This window comes from Merops nubicus, unplaced genomic scaffold (assembly GCF_000691845.1).
Source record: "Merops nubicus isolate BGI_N331 unplaced genomic scaffold, ASM69184v1 scaffold17473, whole genome shotgun sequence".
In the NCBI taxonomy this organism is placed as follows: Eukaryota; Metazoa; Chordata; class Aves; order Coraciiformes; family Meropidae; genus Merops; species Merops nubicus.
In genome coordinates this window covers 22,634-37,812 of record NW_008601129.1, presented here as the reverse complement: position 1 = coordinate 37,812, position 15,179 = coordinate 22,634, and the positions used below count along the sequence as shown (strand labels likewise).

Genomic DNA, 15,179 nt, shown 5'->3' with positions numbered 1-15,179 from the left:
CAGTTGGCTAATACAGTATAAAAGAGCAGCAACCATTTATGGACCATGCGTCATTTTGTTTCATTTCTAGACACATTTTGTAGGGATGGTCCCAGAATATACAAAATATACAACCTAATGACCACCTGCCTGCTTGCATAGGCCATTTTTATGGTCCTAAATGCAGTCTTTGGAGTCAGGGCCAGTGCCAAAAGAGTTTCAAATGCAAGGTAAGATACATTTTTTTTTCTTTTGTAATGAAGGCTTTAATCCACTTTGAGCCAACAAAATTAAATTATCATTAGGACTGAAGGGTAAGCATGAGACCTCCATTTCTCCTTGATGGTTCACACTGTAGGCCAAAATGGACCTCTAGGTTAGTAATACTTTAATCATCTGGAAAAGCCTCACTGCTGTATGTAAAATCCTGTGGGCTACAGTATCAACTTGATGAATGGAAAAGGAGGACTTTGATCATTTCTTTACAAGGCTAATGCTGAATGAAGCCACTGTACTTGGAAAAGGTTCTTGCTTTCCCACTCAGAGACTGGAGTAGGATTTTTGGCTTTTTTTTCTTTTTTTCCTGTGTAAGATGTTCAACAAACATTAGCTTTAAATTAAAATGTCTGCAGGTGCTCTTTACACAAACAAAAGTCTAATGTTTTAAATTGGTTAATAGAAGAACAGCAAGAAAAAAACCAACATAATTCATCTATAAGTCACTGTGGGTTGTGGCTAACATGCTCACATGATGTGGAAGGAGTCCTGTAGTCATGCCTGTGTGGCCAGTCCCAGACTGATATCCAGGTGAAGACAAGGAGTTCTGAAGATCACTTGTTCGTGGAGAAAAGAGAAAAAATGTTTAAGCTTCCAAATAAGCTTTTAAAGTTTGTCTTTTGTTTGTTTCTTTTTTTGTTCAACAAATAAACAAGAAGTCCTAGCTATGGCAATAAGGTGAGGCCTACAGAGATATTAGGTGCTGTTTCTCAGGGGTTTATCTCCTGGCCACTCAGCCATCATGGCAGCAGCTTTCAGAGTCCCTAGTGCATATGTTGTGCAATAGCCAAAACAAAAAATCAAAATAAAACCAAACAACAAAAATATAGTCCTCCGCAAAGTCTACATAAACTCAGGCCAAAAAGAGGAGATCTGTGTCACAAGTGTCACTCCACAGTCTACTGCCATTAAGGCCACTGGTATTGACTTAAAAGGATCTCAATAGCTCAGTTCTATGAAGAAGAACCAAAACCAAGACAGGTCAAAGTGTCTGTGAGAAGTCTGACGCGCTGAATATTAGGAATTCTCAGACAAAGAACAAATGAACCAAGAGGTTAATTTTGGCTACCAAACTGGGATTTGGTTTTCTAGGTCATTGTTTTCCCCCCATCTGTTTAAAAAGAAAGTTAGTGCTACAAGTATGCAACTTCAAGACGACATATTCTCCTACTGAGTTGCACTGAGAAGCAAGTTAAATGAGCCCATCCTACTGCCGTCCACCTGCAGGGAAGCCTCCTCCATTTTCTTTGAATTCCATTGGCAAAACCAGGAAACCAATCCAAGAGGGACGAAGGACTGTAAGCAACTGTTCCTCCTCGTTGGCTTCACCTCTGCATCCCTTCCTCGCCTGCTTCTTCTCCCATCCAGCTGGGGCAAGGCATAAAGGACCGCTGTACGGACTGCAGGGTAACGGGGTGTGTGACAGTGGGAGCCTGTGGTCTCTGTACAGAGGGTTACATGGGACCAAGTTCTCTTCTCCTGCAAGGTAGCACGTTGTAACTTGAGTTCCACTTTCATCTCACAACACCTAGCTCAGATGATATCCATGCCAAGCTGACTGATATTTAGATATGTCTCTTCATGTGGAGGGCGAGGTGATCGGACCTGGAAAAACACCTGCAAAATAAAGCAAGTGAGGAATGAAATAAATATAAGACCTGGGAAAACAAGTTCCTGCTCCTTCCTCCTTATATACAGGAGGAAATACATATCCGAGTTTAGATGATCCATGGATCACCACCAAACCCTGTGTGATTGACCACTGGGACCACGTATTGCCAACTCTCCTGGCTCTTTGCTTCTCCTTTCCCTATTCCTCCCCTCCCTCTTCCTTCACTGAGCCAGGTACCAGGGCAGAGTGCCCATCTATGCACCTGTAGTAGAAAAGCAAGTGTGTGTGCATTAAAAAAAATGAAATAAACCAAGTTATTTCTCAAGTACTCAGCAACACCAGTTTAAAAAAGACAGCAGCTTCCTCAAGTGCCCAGCACCTGCAGTAAGCACCCAGGTACAATGACAGCTTTGAAAGCTGGATTCTCATTTCTAACTCCAAACTGGCAGGAAAGCTGGTTCAGAGTTTGGAGGCTGACAATCCATCAGGATACATCACTCTCCCTTTCTGTCTGCTGGGAGGCTGGGTGATAATACATGGATGTTCAGGAAAGCTATCTCCCTGAAGGATGCTGAGAAGAGATAAGGTGTTATGCTTATTTTGTAAGAGTGAAAACTGACAGACAGAGGAGGCAAGGAAATTGTAAAACACACAAGAAGAGTGGTAAAAGCCAAAAAAAAAAATGCCAGGACACTGCAGCTTTCAACTTCTGCTCTTTATCCACAAAGCCATTTTTCTGCACCTCAGAATGTAATGTTTTGACATTCTGAACATGTAGATGGATGCTGATGAGACAGAGCTCGAGCAGCCACCCTAGAGAACTAGTTGAGTTTTAGGGCTGGTCTACACATGCAGCTAATTGAGAATAGGGTAAGGCATGAATGTGAAATGAAACCTCTATTCTTGATTAACTCCCTCTCTAAAGGATTATGACTACCTTCTTCTGAAATGACTTAATCCCCCTGGGAAGTGGGTTAAGATACTCAGAATAAAACACACTTACTCCAGGAGAAGAGCAACCCCACAAAGAGTTAATCAGGAATTACTATTCTAGAACAGCTGCCTTGTAGTAGACATGCTGCAGGGCACTCACAGCAGCAGGAACCACAGCCCAAATTCAGGCTCTTCACACCAAGGTATTGCCAGAGTGACCACGGGAATAAGTTCTCAGGAGGACAAGTGCTTTTCTTCCCTGTCACTCACTACATACCCCATTTTATCAAGACTGCCAATAGGGAAGAATATTTTTTCAACTTCATACCCATTAGAAGTGGGATTGAAAGCACCAACCCATTTCACACCCTCCATCACAGTGCCATTAAAATATTTCTGGCCCCGGGGAGCAAGCGGATGGAGAAGCAGGCAGTGGTTCTGGCTGCCTACCCTAAAGCCCTACAATGGAGCCTGACTGCCAGAGCTGCAGGACTTGGACACTCTCAGAAACTGAACTTCTACTAGACACTGCAAGTTGAGCACTGAAAACCAGGAGTTTCCAAGTTCCCTGTGACTCTTGGTTTGCCTTCTTTCCACCCTAAGCCACAAGACATGGGCTTATTCATTTTTACTAATTGAAGAAAACATCTATTATCAATATCACACAAAACCCCACATACCTGTGGCTTCTGAGTAAACTGGTTTGTAGGCTCTGTGGGCACCATGAAAAGCTACTTCCAGAACTGACTCGCCTGGAATGTCTTTCCACTGCCCCACAGATTCAGAGTATAAAAGAACCACCAATACTGGTCTGAAGAATGTCCAAATGTCTTATTGTCCAAATCTGGACAGCTCACACATGGGCACTCAAATATTTTCAAAAAGCAGTAGTTGTGCATTTCATATTTTTCAGAGAGAAGAAGGTAGAAAAACAAATTGGACAACTCAGTAAAAAAAAAGCCAAAAAACAAAGAGAAAAAAAACCCCAAACACTCAATCTAAAAGCAAATGCCCAAAGGATAAACACCCTAAGCAGGGAAAGGCTGAGAAAGAGAAGAACTATAAAAATGAAGAGGTTTTAAATAGTTGAGGGATTTTTTTCTGTCTGTCTGGCAGTATTCCCCTTCATAGGCAACCCATCTGCATCTCCACACAGAGCTGAGTGATCAAGAGGTGCATTTTTAAGAGAAAGAAACCTTGTAATAAGGCAACTTTCACAAGAAAACCTAGATACTCATCTTTTGTGGATAAGCATAACTCTGGCTCCAGTCAGCTGTTCCCTACTGATCTGTAGCAGCTTACAGGGTGGTTAATACCTTCAGAGTGGCAAAAATGAAAAAGAAAGACTTCAAAACAGGATGGAAGCTGCATTCCTCCAAACTCCTACATGAAGCACAGTGAGACAGACATGAATCTGACCATGGACACTCAGCTTTCAACACAGCAGGCTCAGCACAGCTAGAATTTTCTAGGGTGCCAAAGTACACCCTTGGACCAACATCTCTCTCGTCGGTCTCTACTGAGAAAGCAGCATGCTCTGGCTACAAGGGCTGCCAAAACCAAACAACAGCTTGAGTGGCTGCCAAAAAGACATGCACCAGCTGGCACTTCAGTCTAGGACGAGTCATCAGACCACCACCCAAGCATGGCTCTTCCTCTCCAATTGTCTCTTAGAGATGCAACCCAGGAGAAAGTGTGCTGAGTCACAGCACAGCAGGATCTGTTCAAAACCTGGACTCAACAGATCCTGTCACATCAGTAACTTAGCACCTAGTAGATTTTTCAGCCCTATAATGTTTTTTTATAGCTAATAAAATGGCACCATGTTTGCTAGGTTATAGCTAATCAAAGGCTATGATACTAACTCTTCACATTCTCCTGCTGACTGATTTGGTTGGTTATCTCCTGGTAAGGCTGGTGGATGTGGGCAGTTATTTTCAACAGCAAAACAGCTGAATCCCACTGTCAAAAAAAGCCACTGGCCAGTGGATGCATTTTTTTCCCTTCTGGGACTGGAGGCAGTGGTGGAAGAGGCTCCACAGGGTAAACTGTCCAGAGAAACTCCCTTCCTCACAAACTGGGAAACAGCAGCTTGTTGGTCTCTAGTCCTGCCCACAAGGCAAGACCTTGCTCCACACTTCTGGCTCTACACCTCTTCCAGTTCCAGACCAGCTCAGCACATCTTCCCCAGTCTTCCCCATCATCCTTCCCCAGTCTAGTCCTTCCTAGAAAGGACAGTTCATGCTACAAGATGCCCTAATTCAGAAAGTCATCCTGTGATGCATGATATGTATTCCCTGGTCTCAAACATGCTTCCTTCCTTCCTCTTTTTGCTCTATCTCCTTAGCAACACAGCACTGCTTGGCACTGAAGCCTCTGCAGGAGAAAGAAGGAAGGTAACTCCTGAGAGGAGAATACATGGCTCAGCCATCTTTCTTACCAGCTGTGGATTCTCCACTCTGGGATGTATTCATTCTAGCTAAGCATGCTCTTACCTTGCTGTCAAAAAGGAAACCACGTGTGTGTGTGTGTGCCCACACACACACAGAGCAGCATACACCCCAGCAGTCTGGCACAGAGCTGCCATCCCCTAAACACATATTTATGCACTACCCTGTCACCATCCTCCCCCTGGAGTGCTGAGGGCTTGCACTGTGTGAGGAACATAACCTGTGTTTCTTAGGAGCAAAATTCCTAGGGAATGCTAATAACCAGCATACCCCTGGTGTCTGGAAGGCACCAAGGGCTTGTACACTGCTTCCTGCACCACTTCAGCTGATTGTCCTTTCTCTCCTGCCACCACCAAACCACACACTGTTTGCAGTACATATGGTGCTACTCAAACCAGTGATAGTTTGCCAGCTAGAACTAACAATGTGCTCTGTGGGCTGCATGGTGCTGGTTAGCAGGAAAGGATCCCATCTCCTTATCTCTTGTTTTAAAATTGACGTGTACACAGAGGACATTAATACTGCTTTGATGTTGGCCAGGAGGTCAGAGACACAAACCCATCTGAAAACAGCCTGGGAAGGGATCTGCAGCCAGACTGTGTGCACAACATTTGCTTCTTTGCTATTTGAATCATCACTTTCATGCTCTGGTTGCCAAAGTATGGCCTTCCCTCTCAACAACCACGGGCATATGTTTTGAGCTACATCAGTGTTGTTAAAAGAGCTCCTTCAAGTTTAGCAAGCCAGAATGTCAGAGGGAGTGACCACAACTCCTGTCAGTAATGGTGGGTGCAATAAATGGTAGCAGTTCCCATACAGAGATGTTCTCCAGCTGGGAACCCTGGCTCTAAGAGTGTCTTTAACATTAAAAGTCTGCCTAAAGAGCTAAGGACGGATTTAGGCTCACGTTTCAATGTGTGCTCAGGTGACATCTGCAATAGGTGCTACTAGATCTGTGAGTGGGAAAAGAGGAAAAATAGTGGCATGGCAGAGTGAGACAAAAGAACAGGGACTCTATGAGCCTGCAACAACTGACTGGCAGAGGAAAGACAAATTTGTCTCCTACCACCACACACAGATGTGCAAGGTGTCTAACACTGCAAAATCCCCAGCACAATTTAGTTGTTAATAAAGATCTTCCCTTCATCTACAGATTCAGCTGAAGTGCAGAAAATGCATTAGATAATTGCAGGACTATATCTTGACTGCAGTGACTGAGCTGGCTGCCAAAGAAAAAACCTAGGTAGGAAAGGATAACATCTAGAGGAAGAAGAATGAATACTTAACAAAGGACTGAAAGAGACTGAGGAGCTAAAAATACTAATGATATTTCTTTACGTCTCTGCTAAAAATATGGTCTGTCCTGACACAGAAACCCTGGGGCTTTTTGTGTGTGTGTGTGTGTGTGCACGTGTGTGTTTGTAGGGCCAGGATGGTTAATTTGTTCTTCAGAGGAAAGAAAACGCCTTACATTTAAACAGAGAACATAACTTCTCCTTCACAGAGGTGCTTATACAAAAGCAGGACTCCAGAGGTCCCTACTTGGCTTATCCTGTCCCCCATTCTAAGCAAACAAAACATAATCCAGGGATGAAACAAAAGGCAGTCCAAGAGGAAACCCTCAGTGGGGGAAGGGGGACAGGAAGAGGGGAGACAAGGGCAGAAGAGCACTTAAGGAGATGAAGCTCTTGGAAAGGCAGGATGTGAAAATCATCGAATTTCCTTCCCATAAAAGGATGGGGTCCCTTGTTTATGTCCCACACATCCTCTCTTCATGCATGTTCTCTGCTGGTCTGGTGTACCCAGAGGCTTCCTAGAGCCTTTATTATATTACAAAATGTCTCCTTATCGGAGCAGAGAACCTTAGTGCTGCATTAAAAAGATGGGTAATTTTCTTAAGCCTCTTTTAAAAATATATATAAATAGGATTAGCTGGATAACATGTTCAGATGCAAGCAGATGATTTGATTACTCAATCCTGGATCCAGGTTTCACCCAGGGCACTGCCTGTCTCCAGCTGGGGGGTGTGAGGGGGAGAAGTGCTCATTGTTCCATCCTGTCAGTGCTGTCAAGAGTCATTACAGGGGTAATTGCTTTTGCTCCACCCTAATTTCTTATCAATTGGGATTGGGGATGGGGAGGAGGGTTTTCTTTTGGTTTTGTTTCTAAATTCAAAGAACCTGGCTTTCAAAAATGCTCAGCACCAAGCAAGGATGACCATTATTTTGTTTTTGAGCCAAGCTCATCACTCATTCAAGCAGCTAAAGCTTAACTGCAGAAAGGCATCAGCAGTGAGTGGCAGCAACCACGGCTCTCAGGAGGAGATGCTGAGTGCTCAGCTCACCAGGCAAGACTGGTCCCTCATTTCTGAGTGCCCAGAGGAGAACTGCTGCATAACAGGCTCTTTGGGAACCCTGGCTCTGGGCCCACACAGAATGAAGGTGCAGAGGATTTCCCACATCAAAGAGATGTCAAGGGTGAGATTTAAAACTGTAGGAAAAGATTCACTAATTAGCAAGAATGTGCAGAGATTGCTGGCCCTACACAAAACAACCCCATGAATGTGAACTGTAAGATGTGCCTAAATCACTCTTGTGCTGTTGAAAATGATGCCCTTTGCTGTCTTGTACTGACTCTTCCCTTCTTACATCTGGGGAAGTGTGGAGCCCTGAGCTGAGCAGTAAGAGAAGGCCATGACCATACAGAAATTAAGTGCTTTTTTTTCCCTGGGGGCTTCCTATAGATTTGGGGCACTTGTGGCACAACAGCCACAGATCCCCTGTCGTACACCCCTGGGTCTGTGAGGCCAATCAGTTTTGTGAGGCCCACCCTGCCAAAATGTGGGCAGCCAGCAGTGCTGCTTGGGGTAGTCCTTGAAGCAGAGCAAACAGGGGGGGAGCTCTGGCTTTGTGAGGGCACCAGCAGATGGAAAGCTGTGGAGATGCTTTGTTGAGAGGTCCATCACTCAAGGGCCCTCTGGATGTCTCCTCTGCTTTAAGAGTATTAACAAGAGCTGCCCTATGGACTGAATCCTGTGCCCACAACAGACACAGTCAGACCCACACCAGGTCCTGTGTCTTCCTCTGTGCAGTGGTGTGGGAACAGCTCAGGCTGTGAGCAAATACTCCCCCTCTGCCAGGCTGCCCAGCCACGGAGGCAGGGAGGACAGGGGCAGAACGGAGGGTCCCTCCTTGGCTCAGGGATCAAGGCCTGGCACAGGAGGCCAGAAGAGGCCCCTCTGCTGGGAAGCAGGTCTCTTGTCTGGGAGCTGGTGGCTGCAGGCTGCTCCCAAAGCCCGCGTGATGCTCGCACGCCGTGAGGAGGCCGCATTACCTGTCACAATGGTTGCATTTAAAGGGCTTTGCCCCCGTGTGCTTTCTGTAATGCCTCGTGAGCTCGTCGCTCCGTGCAAAACGCCACTCGCACCCTTCCCACGAGCACTTGTAAGGCTTCTCACCTGCAGAGGGGAGGAGAGAACAGTCAGCGTGGCAGCAGAATCACTGAGCATTCAGCTTGCAAGCCCTGTCACCTCCCACCCTGCCTCTGCCCAACACACAGCTCATGGCCTGTGTGGGATGGAAACAAATTAGGGGCTACGACGCATTGTACCGAGGGTTGGTCCAGTCCAAATGTTACCACTGCTAAAATTCTCACACAACCTTATTTCCCATTTCTAAAAAAAACAGCAGTTACTCTTCAAAGAAAGCATCAGAACATCCCCAAAATGCCTGTCCTGCTGCGTGGCTTTTCAGTCAGCTTTCCAGCACACTCTGCCCTGGCCAGATGAGTTCCTGTGGCACCCGTGAGCACACTGCACTGCTCCAGAGTGACCACCACCACTGCAGTCTGCTGGGTTCCTGTGTACCTAGCCTCCAATGGGAACCAGTTTCTGTGGATCAAAGGCTGCCATGGTGTAGCATCTGTGGAGTTGTTAACACCATCTCATGAAGAATTCCAAGCTCTCGTGCCTCCCCTTTTCTTATCCTGTGCACATGTATTCACGTGCATGCAAATTTATCATCTCCCCCCAGAACAAAGGCTCCAGTGCATCTCCTCCTACATAAACTCCACATCACCATTCCCAATGCAGTCAGCACCATATGGATGCATTCGAAGAGGAGGGAGCTGAGATAAAATGCAGACAAGGAAACACTTTCACCACCACGCTTCTAAACTGGGAATTGTAAACAGAGAAGGGATTTTTACTTATTTATTCTTAAAATTGCTAAGGTGATCTTAAAAAACCCACCAGTGACCAAACTGGAGTTGTAGTCTGTACAACCTCTCCATGCCCATCATGGGAAACAATCACTTGGCCACAGCAGACAAATTTCTCAGTGCAGAGACACAGCTTTCTATATTTAGTATGTCTATTCAGCAAGTAAAGGAGTGAGATCTGATTATGGGAGATCCACGTATTTCAAGGTGAGAAACTGGAGAAGCCAAAAGAGCAAGAAAAGTGAAAAGGGCAAGAGATTTGCATTAAAATACATTGGGAGGGGAAAAAAAAAAAGAAAAAGAAAAAAAAAGCTGTTCTCTGAAAAGTGAGTTTCTGCAGACTTCTTATTGCACAGGCAGCTCTGCTGCTGCACAGTGGTCATCCACCCCAGAGAGAACAGCAGAGTGGGCTGAGATGGTAACTGGAGTTGAACCATTTCACTTGCCTCTGAGAAGTCTCTTTGGCTCAGGAGCTCAATTAAAGGATTCACTGTGGTGAAGAAATGAAGAGGGGGCAGCAGCTGGCAAGACTTCACCAAAACATCCATTTGTTCCCTGTCTCTGACCACAGAAAGGCCAGCCTGCATGTCTCTGTTGTGTGCCACAGTCCACCATGGGAAAATGCCCAACAGGACAATGGGCTGAGCCAACAATAACACCACCCCACTTAGACTGAGCCTGCCTGGTCATCCTGCAGACTCGCCCTCACTTTTGTTCTTTTTTTCTTTTAATAGGATTTCTTTGGGGGGGAGGAGGAGGCAAGAAAGTTCTTGTTAGTGAGCCAAGTGCTGGTGTCTTGTTCCTGGGCTGATTACTCCACTGTAATTCAAACAGTGTCACCAGTGCTGGCCCCAGACACTGGAGCTGCAGTGGCAGCACTCTCCCACTCCAGCCCTTGACATCCTACCTGGCATCCTGCATCTGCTCTCCCCTCCCCGGGAGAAGGGATTTCCCCAGCCCTGGTCACGTCTGACAGCACACTGGTTTTGTCGGAACAGTCCATGCATTGATTTTTAAAAGCTGTCAGCAAACGAGCCTGGGTGATAACTCGGCTTCCCTCGGTTCTCTGACGCTCTCTAGTGCCCACCTCAGAGCGGAGAGAGCAAGGCAGGCAGGCTGCCTGCAGCGCCCGTCTGCTGCACACGCTGCGGAGCAAAGGCAGAGCACAACTGCTCAGCCCAGTCTGGCAGGTACAGCCCGTCTGAAGGATGCTGTCACCTACAGAGCAGCAGGGTGAAGGAAGCCCATCCTGGGCTTTTTGTGGAACGAGGGCTATTAGGACTGAAGCCGAGTTTGGCTTGTTAACATTTGTCAAAAGCTTTGAAAATGTACAGTGCTATATATAGGTTCTGAGAGACAGAAATGCCAAGCACGACTGCTGGTAAACCCACGGGATGCCACATATCTCTCTGCTACTTGCTGCAGGGGCTCCTCTCTCAAGTGTTCCTGGTCTGGCCCTGCACAGCCCTGAGCTGAGCTTAGTTTTCAGATGCTTCTCCCCTGTAACCCAAGCCCCCTTCCACAAAATGTCAGCCAGTCCCTCTCTGTGCTCCAGCCAGCAGGCTGGCACGGGGCTCTGCGCAGCACCAGGCAGATGCAAAGGAGCACGCTGACCTTTAAAGACATGTCAGATGGCTCCTTGACCCAGAGACCTCAGAGAGGTTCAATTTCCTGCCCTCCTGCAGCTACTCCGCAACAGGAGAGGGCGGGAGGGGAGAGCCCTCAGTATCTCTGCAAGCACAGACTAAGAACAAACTGCTGCTTTAATGGCTGCTTCACCTCACCCACAGATGAAATGAAAGCCTCTCCTTCCGAGGGGCACACATGTAAGGAGCACGGGAAGAGAGAAGGGGGGAAGGTCCTCCCACCTCACTACTGGCAATGACAGGGAGAAGAAGTGGGAAGGATCCTTTCTGTGTGCCAGGCTGCTCTTCTGTTGTTGCAGAGGATTAGCAGGAATAAAAGGATAGAAGGTGAAATCCTCCTCTGCTGAAGGCAATGGCAGAACTCCCACTCACTTCTACACAGCCAGGATCTCCCCCTTTTTAACAAATTAATTACGAGCTTCAAAATCCAATTAAAAATAGGAACATCGTGGAGCTGTGCCACACTGACTTTTTTTCAGGCTCTAATTCCTCAAAATTAATAACCGCACATAAAACTCGTGCCTGTGAGCCACTCCCAGGAAGAAGGCTCTACTCCTTAAATCACCCTTGTTCAACACAAGAGCTGTGCAGTCCTTAAACAAATCCACAAATCTTCCAGAACCAACCCAACATAGTGACTTTCAGCTTTATCATAGAACCACAGAATCATTGAGGTTGGAAAAGACCTCCAGGATCCCCAAGTCCAACCATCTACCCAGCACTGCCTGGACCACTAAACCCTGTCCTGAAGTACCACATCCACACGTTTCTTGAACCCCTCCAGGGATGGTGATGCTGTCACCTCCCTGGGCAGCCTGTTCCAGTGCCTCACAACTCTGTCAGTAAAGAAATTCTTCACACTATCCAGTCTAAACCTCCCCTGCTGCATGTTAACCCCATTTCCTCTCATCCTACTGCTAGTTACTTGGGAGAGTTTTAGATAATGATATACCTTAGTTTTTAAGTACTTTTATATAGTATTTTGGATATTACTTTGAGATAGTGCTTCTTAGTACTCTCAAGATAGTTACCTGGATTTTTTCCCTTGGAGTTGGAGACCACTACACAGTGCGTGAGGGCAACCAGAAGACTCACCTCAAAAGAGGATGCTTGAACACAGGAAAACATGCACACAGACACATCCTTAGCTGCCAGCTGAGGCTCCCCAAGAAGCAGCCTGCACGTGCCTGCAAGCCCAGAGCACTGTGCTGAAACCTACTGATCCAGAAGGACTTTGGCATTAGAAAAGTTAGTGGTACAGAAATCCTATCAGCCCTTCAGATATGCTTTAGGGTTTCAGCCCGTCCTGACCACACACCCCTGTGAAGCAGCCTCTCTTCACTGTGGCTCTGTCCTGCAGTCCAGAGTCCATTTTAATCCTTTCATCTTCCTGTGACATATTTTCATATCCTGAGAGTCAGATGCTTGGGGAATAGGCTCGCTCTTCAACTTCTGTTTATGGTACCTCACACAACCTAGCTCTTCTTCTTAAAGTACCTCCAAAGCACCCTTCAGTACAGTCCAGCCCTCCATCCTCTTTATTTCATCCAGTCTGCTCCACTCTGGTAACTGGAGGACAAAGTCCTCAGCAAATTTATGGGTAACACGCATAGACAAGCTAAAATTTATGACTCTTAAGAAAAATCTCTCAGACTCTGGCAGTCCTGAAATCAGGTTGCTATTCCTTTGATGACTAACACAAACACAAGACTCCAAATACTAGGCATCCCATTACAACAATAAACAAATAATTGGTACAGCTTTCCCTTGAAAGCCAAAAATCTATCATTTGAAAATATGAAAGAGCCAAGCACACAACCCTAGCAACATTACTCTGGTAAAAACACACCAGATTCCCAGCAAAACATGACTGACAGAGCTGGGCTGATTCTGTGAAGGAGAGACCACACTGGTCCTTGGGACTTCTCCTTCCATTTTCCAGCCTTGGGCAGTCTTGGTGAGTTTCATCTCAGGCCACTGAAATAGCCATCATCTGAAATTCCCACCTAGGGCTCTTTTTCAGGTTGATGGAGAGGCAAAGGCAGAGTGTGACACTTTCTCTGCTTTGATGGCACCAGGGCTAGGCAAGCAGTTTGGCTGCAGGCAGCCAAGGCACAAAACAGAGACCCTCAGGCTTTCTCTCCAACACACCCTTAGACTGCAAACCCTATCCAAGCCTTTGCAACAAATGTTCCCCCACGAAACCCAGCAGCAGAGCTGTTGGCTCTTAAATTCCATACTCTGTCCTTGCCACCTACATCCCACAGGCACCCTGTAGGTCCCAGGGATCTTTCCCTTGCACGAGGAGTAAGGCAGCATTTGCTAGAGACATCTCAGAGTGGCTGTGCCAAGGGAGAGTGGTGAGTAGGAGCATTAGGTTACAGGACACAGAGGTACACGGCTGAGATCAGCTGAGGACACTGGCATGGACTGCAACACACCATGGACTCTGGGCTTATTACACATCTCATATCTCACCATTTATTCCCAGCCCCAAGGGTTAAAAAGTCACGAGTCCAGTCTCCCATAGAAATAATGAGATTTTAAAGAAGAAAATAATACGTAGGGATCATTTGCCTTCTGCTTTGTAGATAACCTAGGGCCATCATTTTAAACTTGTCTTCGCAGCCCTGCGGGCTGGAAACATTTATTAAAAAGCACAGAGCAAGAAGTTTGCTTTCTATTCCCTGGATTTCAAGAGTGGGGAATTTAAGGAAAAAAATCCTGCAGATTTTGGGATGCACATGGTAAGATCACAGAGCTGATAATGCTGTCGGGTGAAACCCTGGCTCCATCAAAGTCATTGGAAAAATGTCCATTATGGCTTGAGTTTCACCCTGTATCTTTACAGAATTAAAAATAAAGAAAGATATTATGATTACCCATCCATATCTATTTCCTTATCCCTTCCCTGCACCCCACCTTAAAGACCACACCACAAAAATATATCAGTTATAGTGCATTTAGTTCAACAATTAAGTAGGTTAAAGCCTCCAGTCCTGCAATGAACTTCAGAGGAGAATAAGAGTGAAAATCCTTGCTGGTATCTCTCTGTACTAAAATGTGGTACAGTCCCATGCCTCCTTTTGGCAGTATGACCAACTTAGCCAAAAAGGTTTCAAAAAACTGAAGGAGAAAACCCAAATCCTGTCTTACACACATTTGAAGGCCATTCAAATAAGACACTTGTACTATGTTTTAAGTGCTTCTTAATATCCCGTTATGTGACTACAAAAAACTACTATGCAAAAGTGTCTTTAGGAGAACAACAGAAACATGCCCTTAAATATCACCATGTGTTCTCATCCACCTATGTGAATTATTTGCACATGGTTTCAGGACCCGAAAAAGAGTTTTATGAAAGAAACACAAAACATTTCCTTCCTCTTTAAAATCTAAAAACGATGCAAAATGAAACTAGTTCTAAAAAGCCTTGATGTCTAAAAATTGAAAGACATCTCCAGCTATGCATGGTCTTCCTGGAGAGCCAAACTGCAAATTACAACTGAAAGAGGGATTAACTACAATTCTCGCCTAGGTTTGCCCTATAAGGAAGCTCTGGGGGCCTAAGCTGTGCAAAGAAATGTGTGAAAAACCAAGTAGTGCCACTGGCTTTTTAAGATTGTGTTTTAATGACTCTCCTCCTCCCCCCTTCTGAGCAATCCTTTTGGGACCTGCTGTTCCCAGGCTGGGACCAGACTGTGCGGTTGCAGGGAGCAGCAGTGTCACTGTGGGAAGACCCCAGGCCTCCTGCAGAGGCTGGTGCCCCTTGGGATGTCACCAGTGCAGACAGAAGCCTCTCAGAAAGACCAGAAGCTGGTGCAGTTTTCAATGAGAGGCAGCCCCCCAGCCTGCCTTGCAGAGAAGTGCCAGGCATTTGTGTTTGCCTCGCAGTTCAGTATGGAAGTGCCACAGCACAATGGGAACATCACATTAACAATATTTTATATTTATGTAGCACTCTTCATCTCCGAGGGTCCCCGAGAGCTTTACAAGCTACATACATGGCATACCAATGAAGCTGAGCCATAATTCTTCTCATTAGCTGAACATCAGCACACAGGA

The 15,179-nt window shown here is 46.0% G+C and overlaps 1 protein-coding gene across 1 annotated transcript in view; it reads right to left on the bottom strand.

Moving 5' to 3' along the window:
- Positions 1-1,820: 1,820 nt before the first annotated feature.
- The window catches only part of KLF7 (Kruppel-like factor 7 (ubiquitous)), a gene marked incomplete at its 5' end in the record, with an annotated part of 31,952 nt that continues 18,593 nt past the window's right edge, over positions 1,821-15,179 (bottom strand). Inside the window, 2 exons of the mRNA XM_008937917.1 lie at positions 1,821-1,872; positions 8,584-8,707. Coding sequence (XP_008936165.1) covers positions 1,821-1,872; positions 8,584-8,707 — 176 coding nt within the window. The remainder of the gene's footprint in view (positions 1,873-8,583; positions 8,708-15,179) is intronic.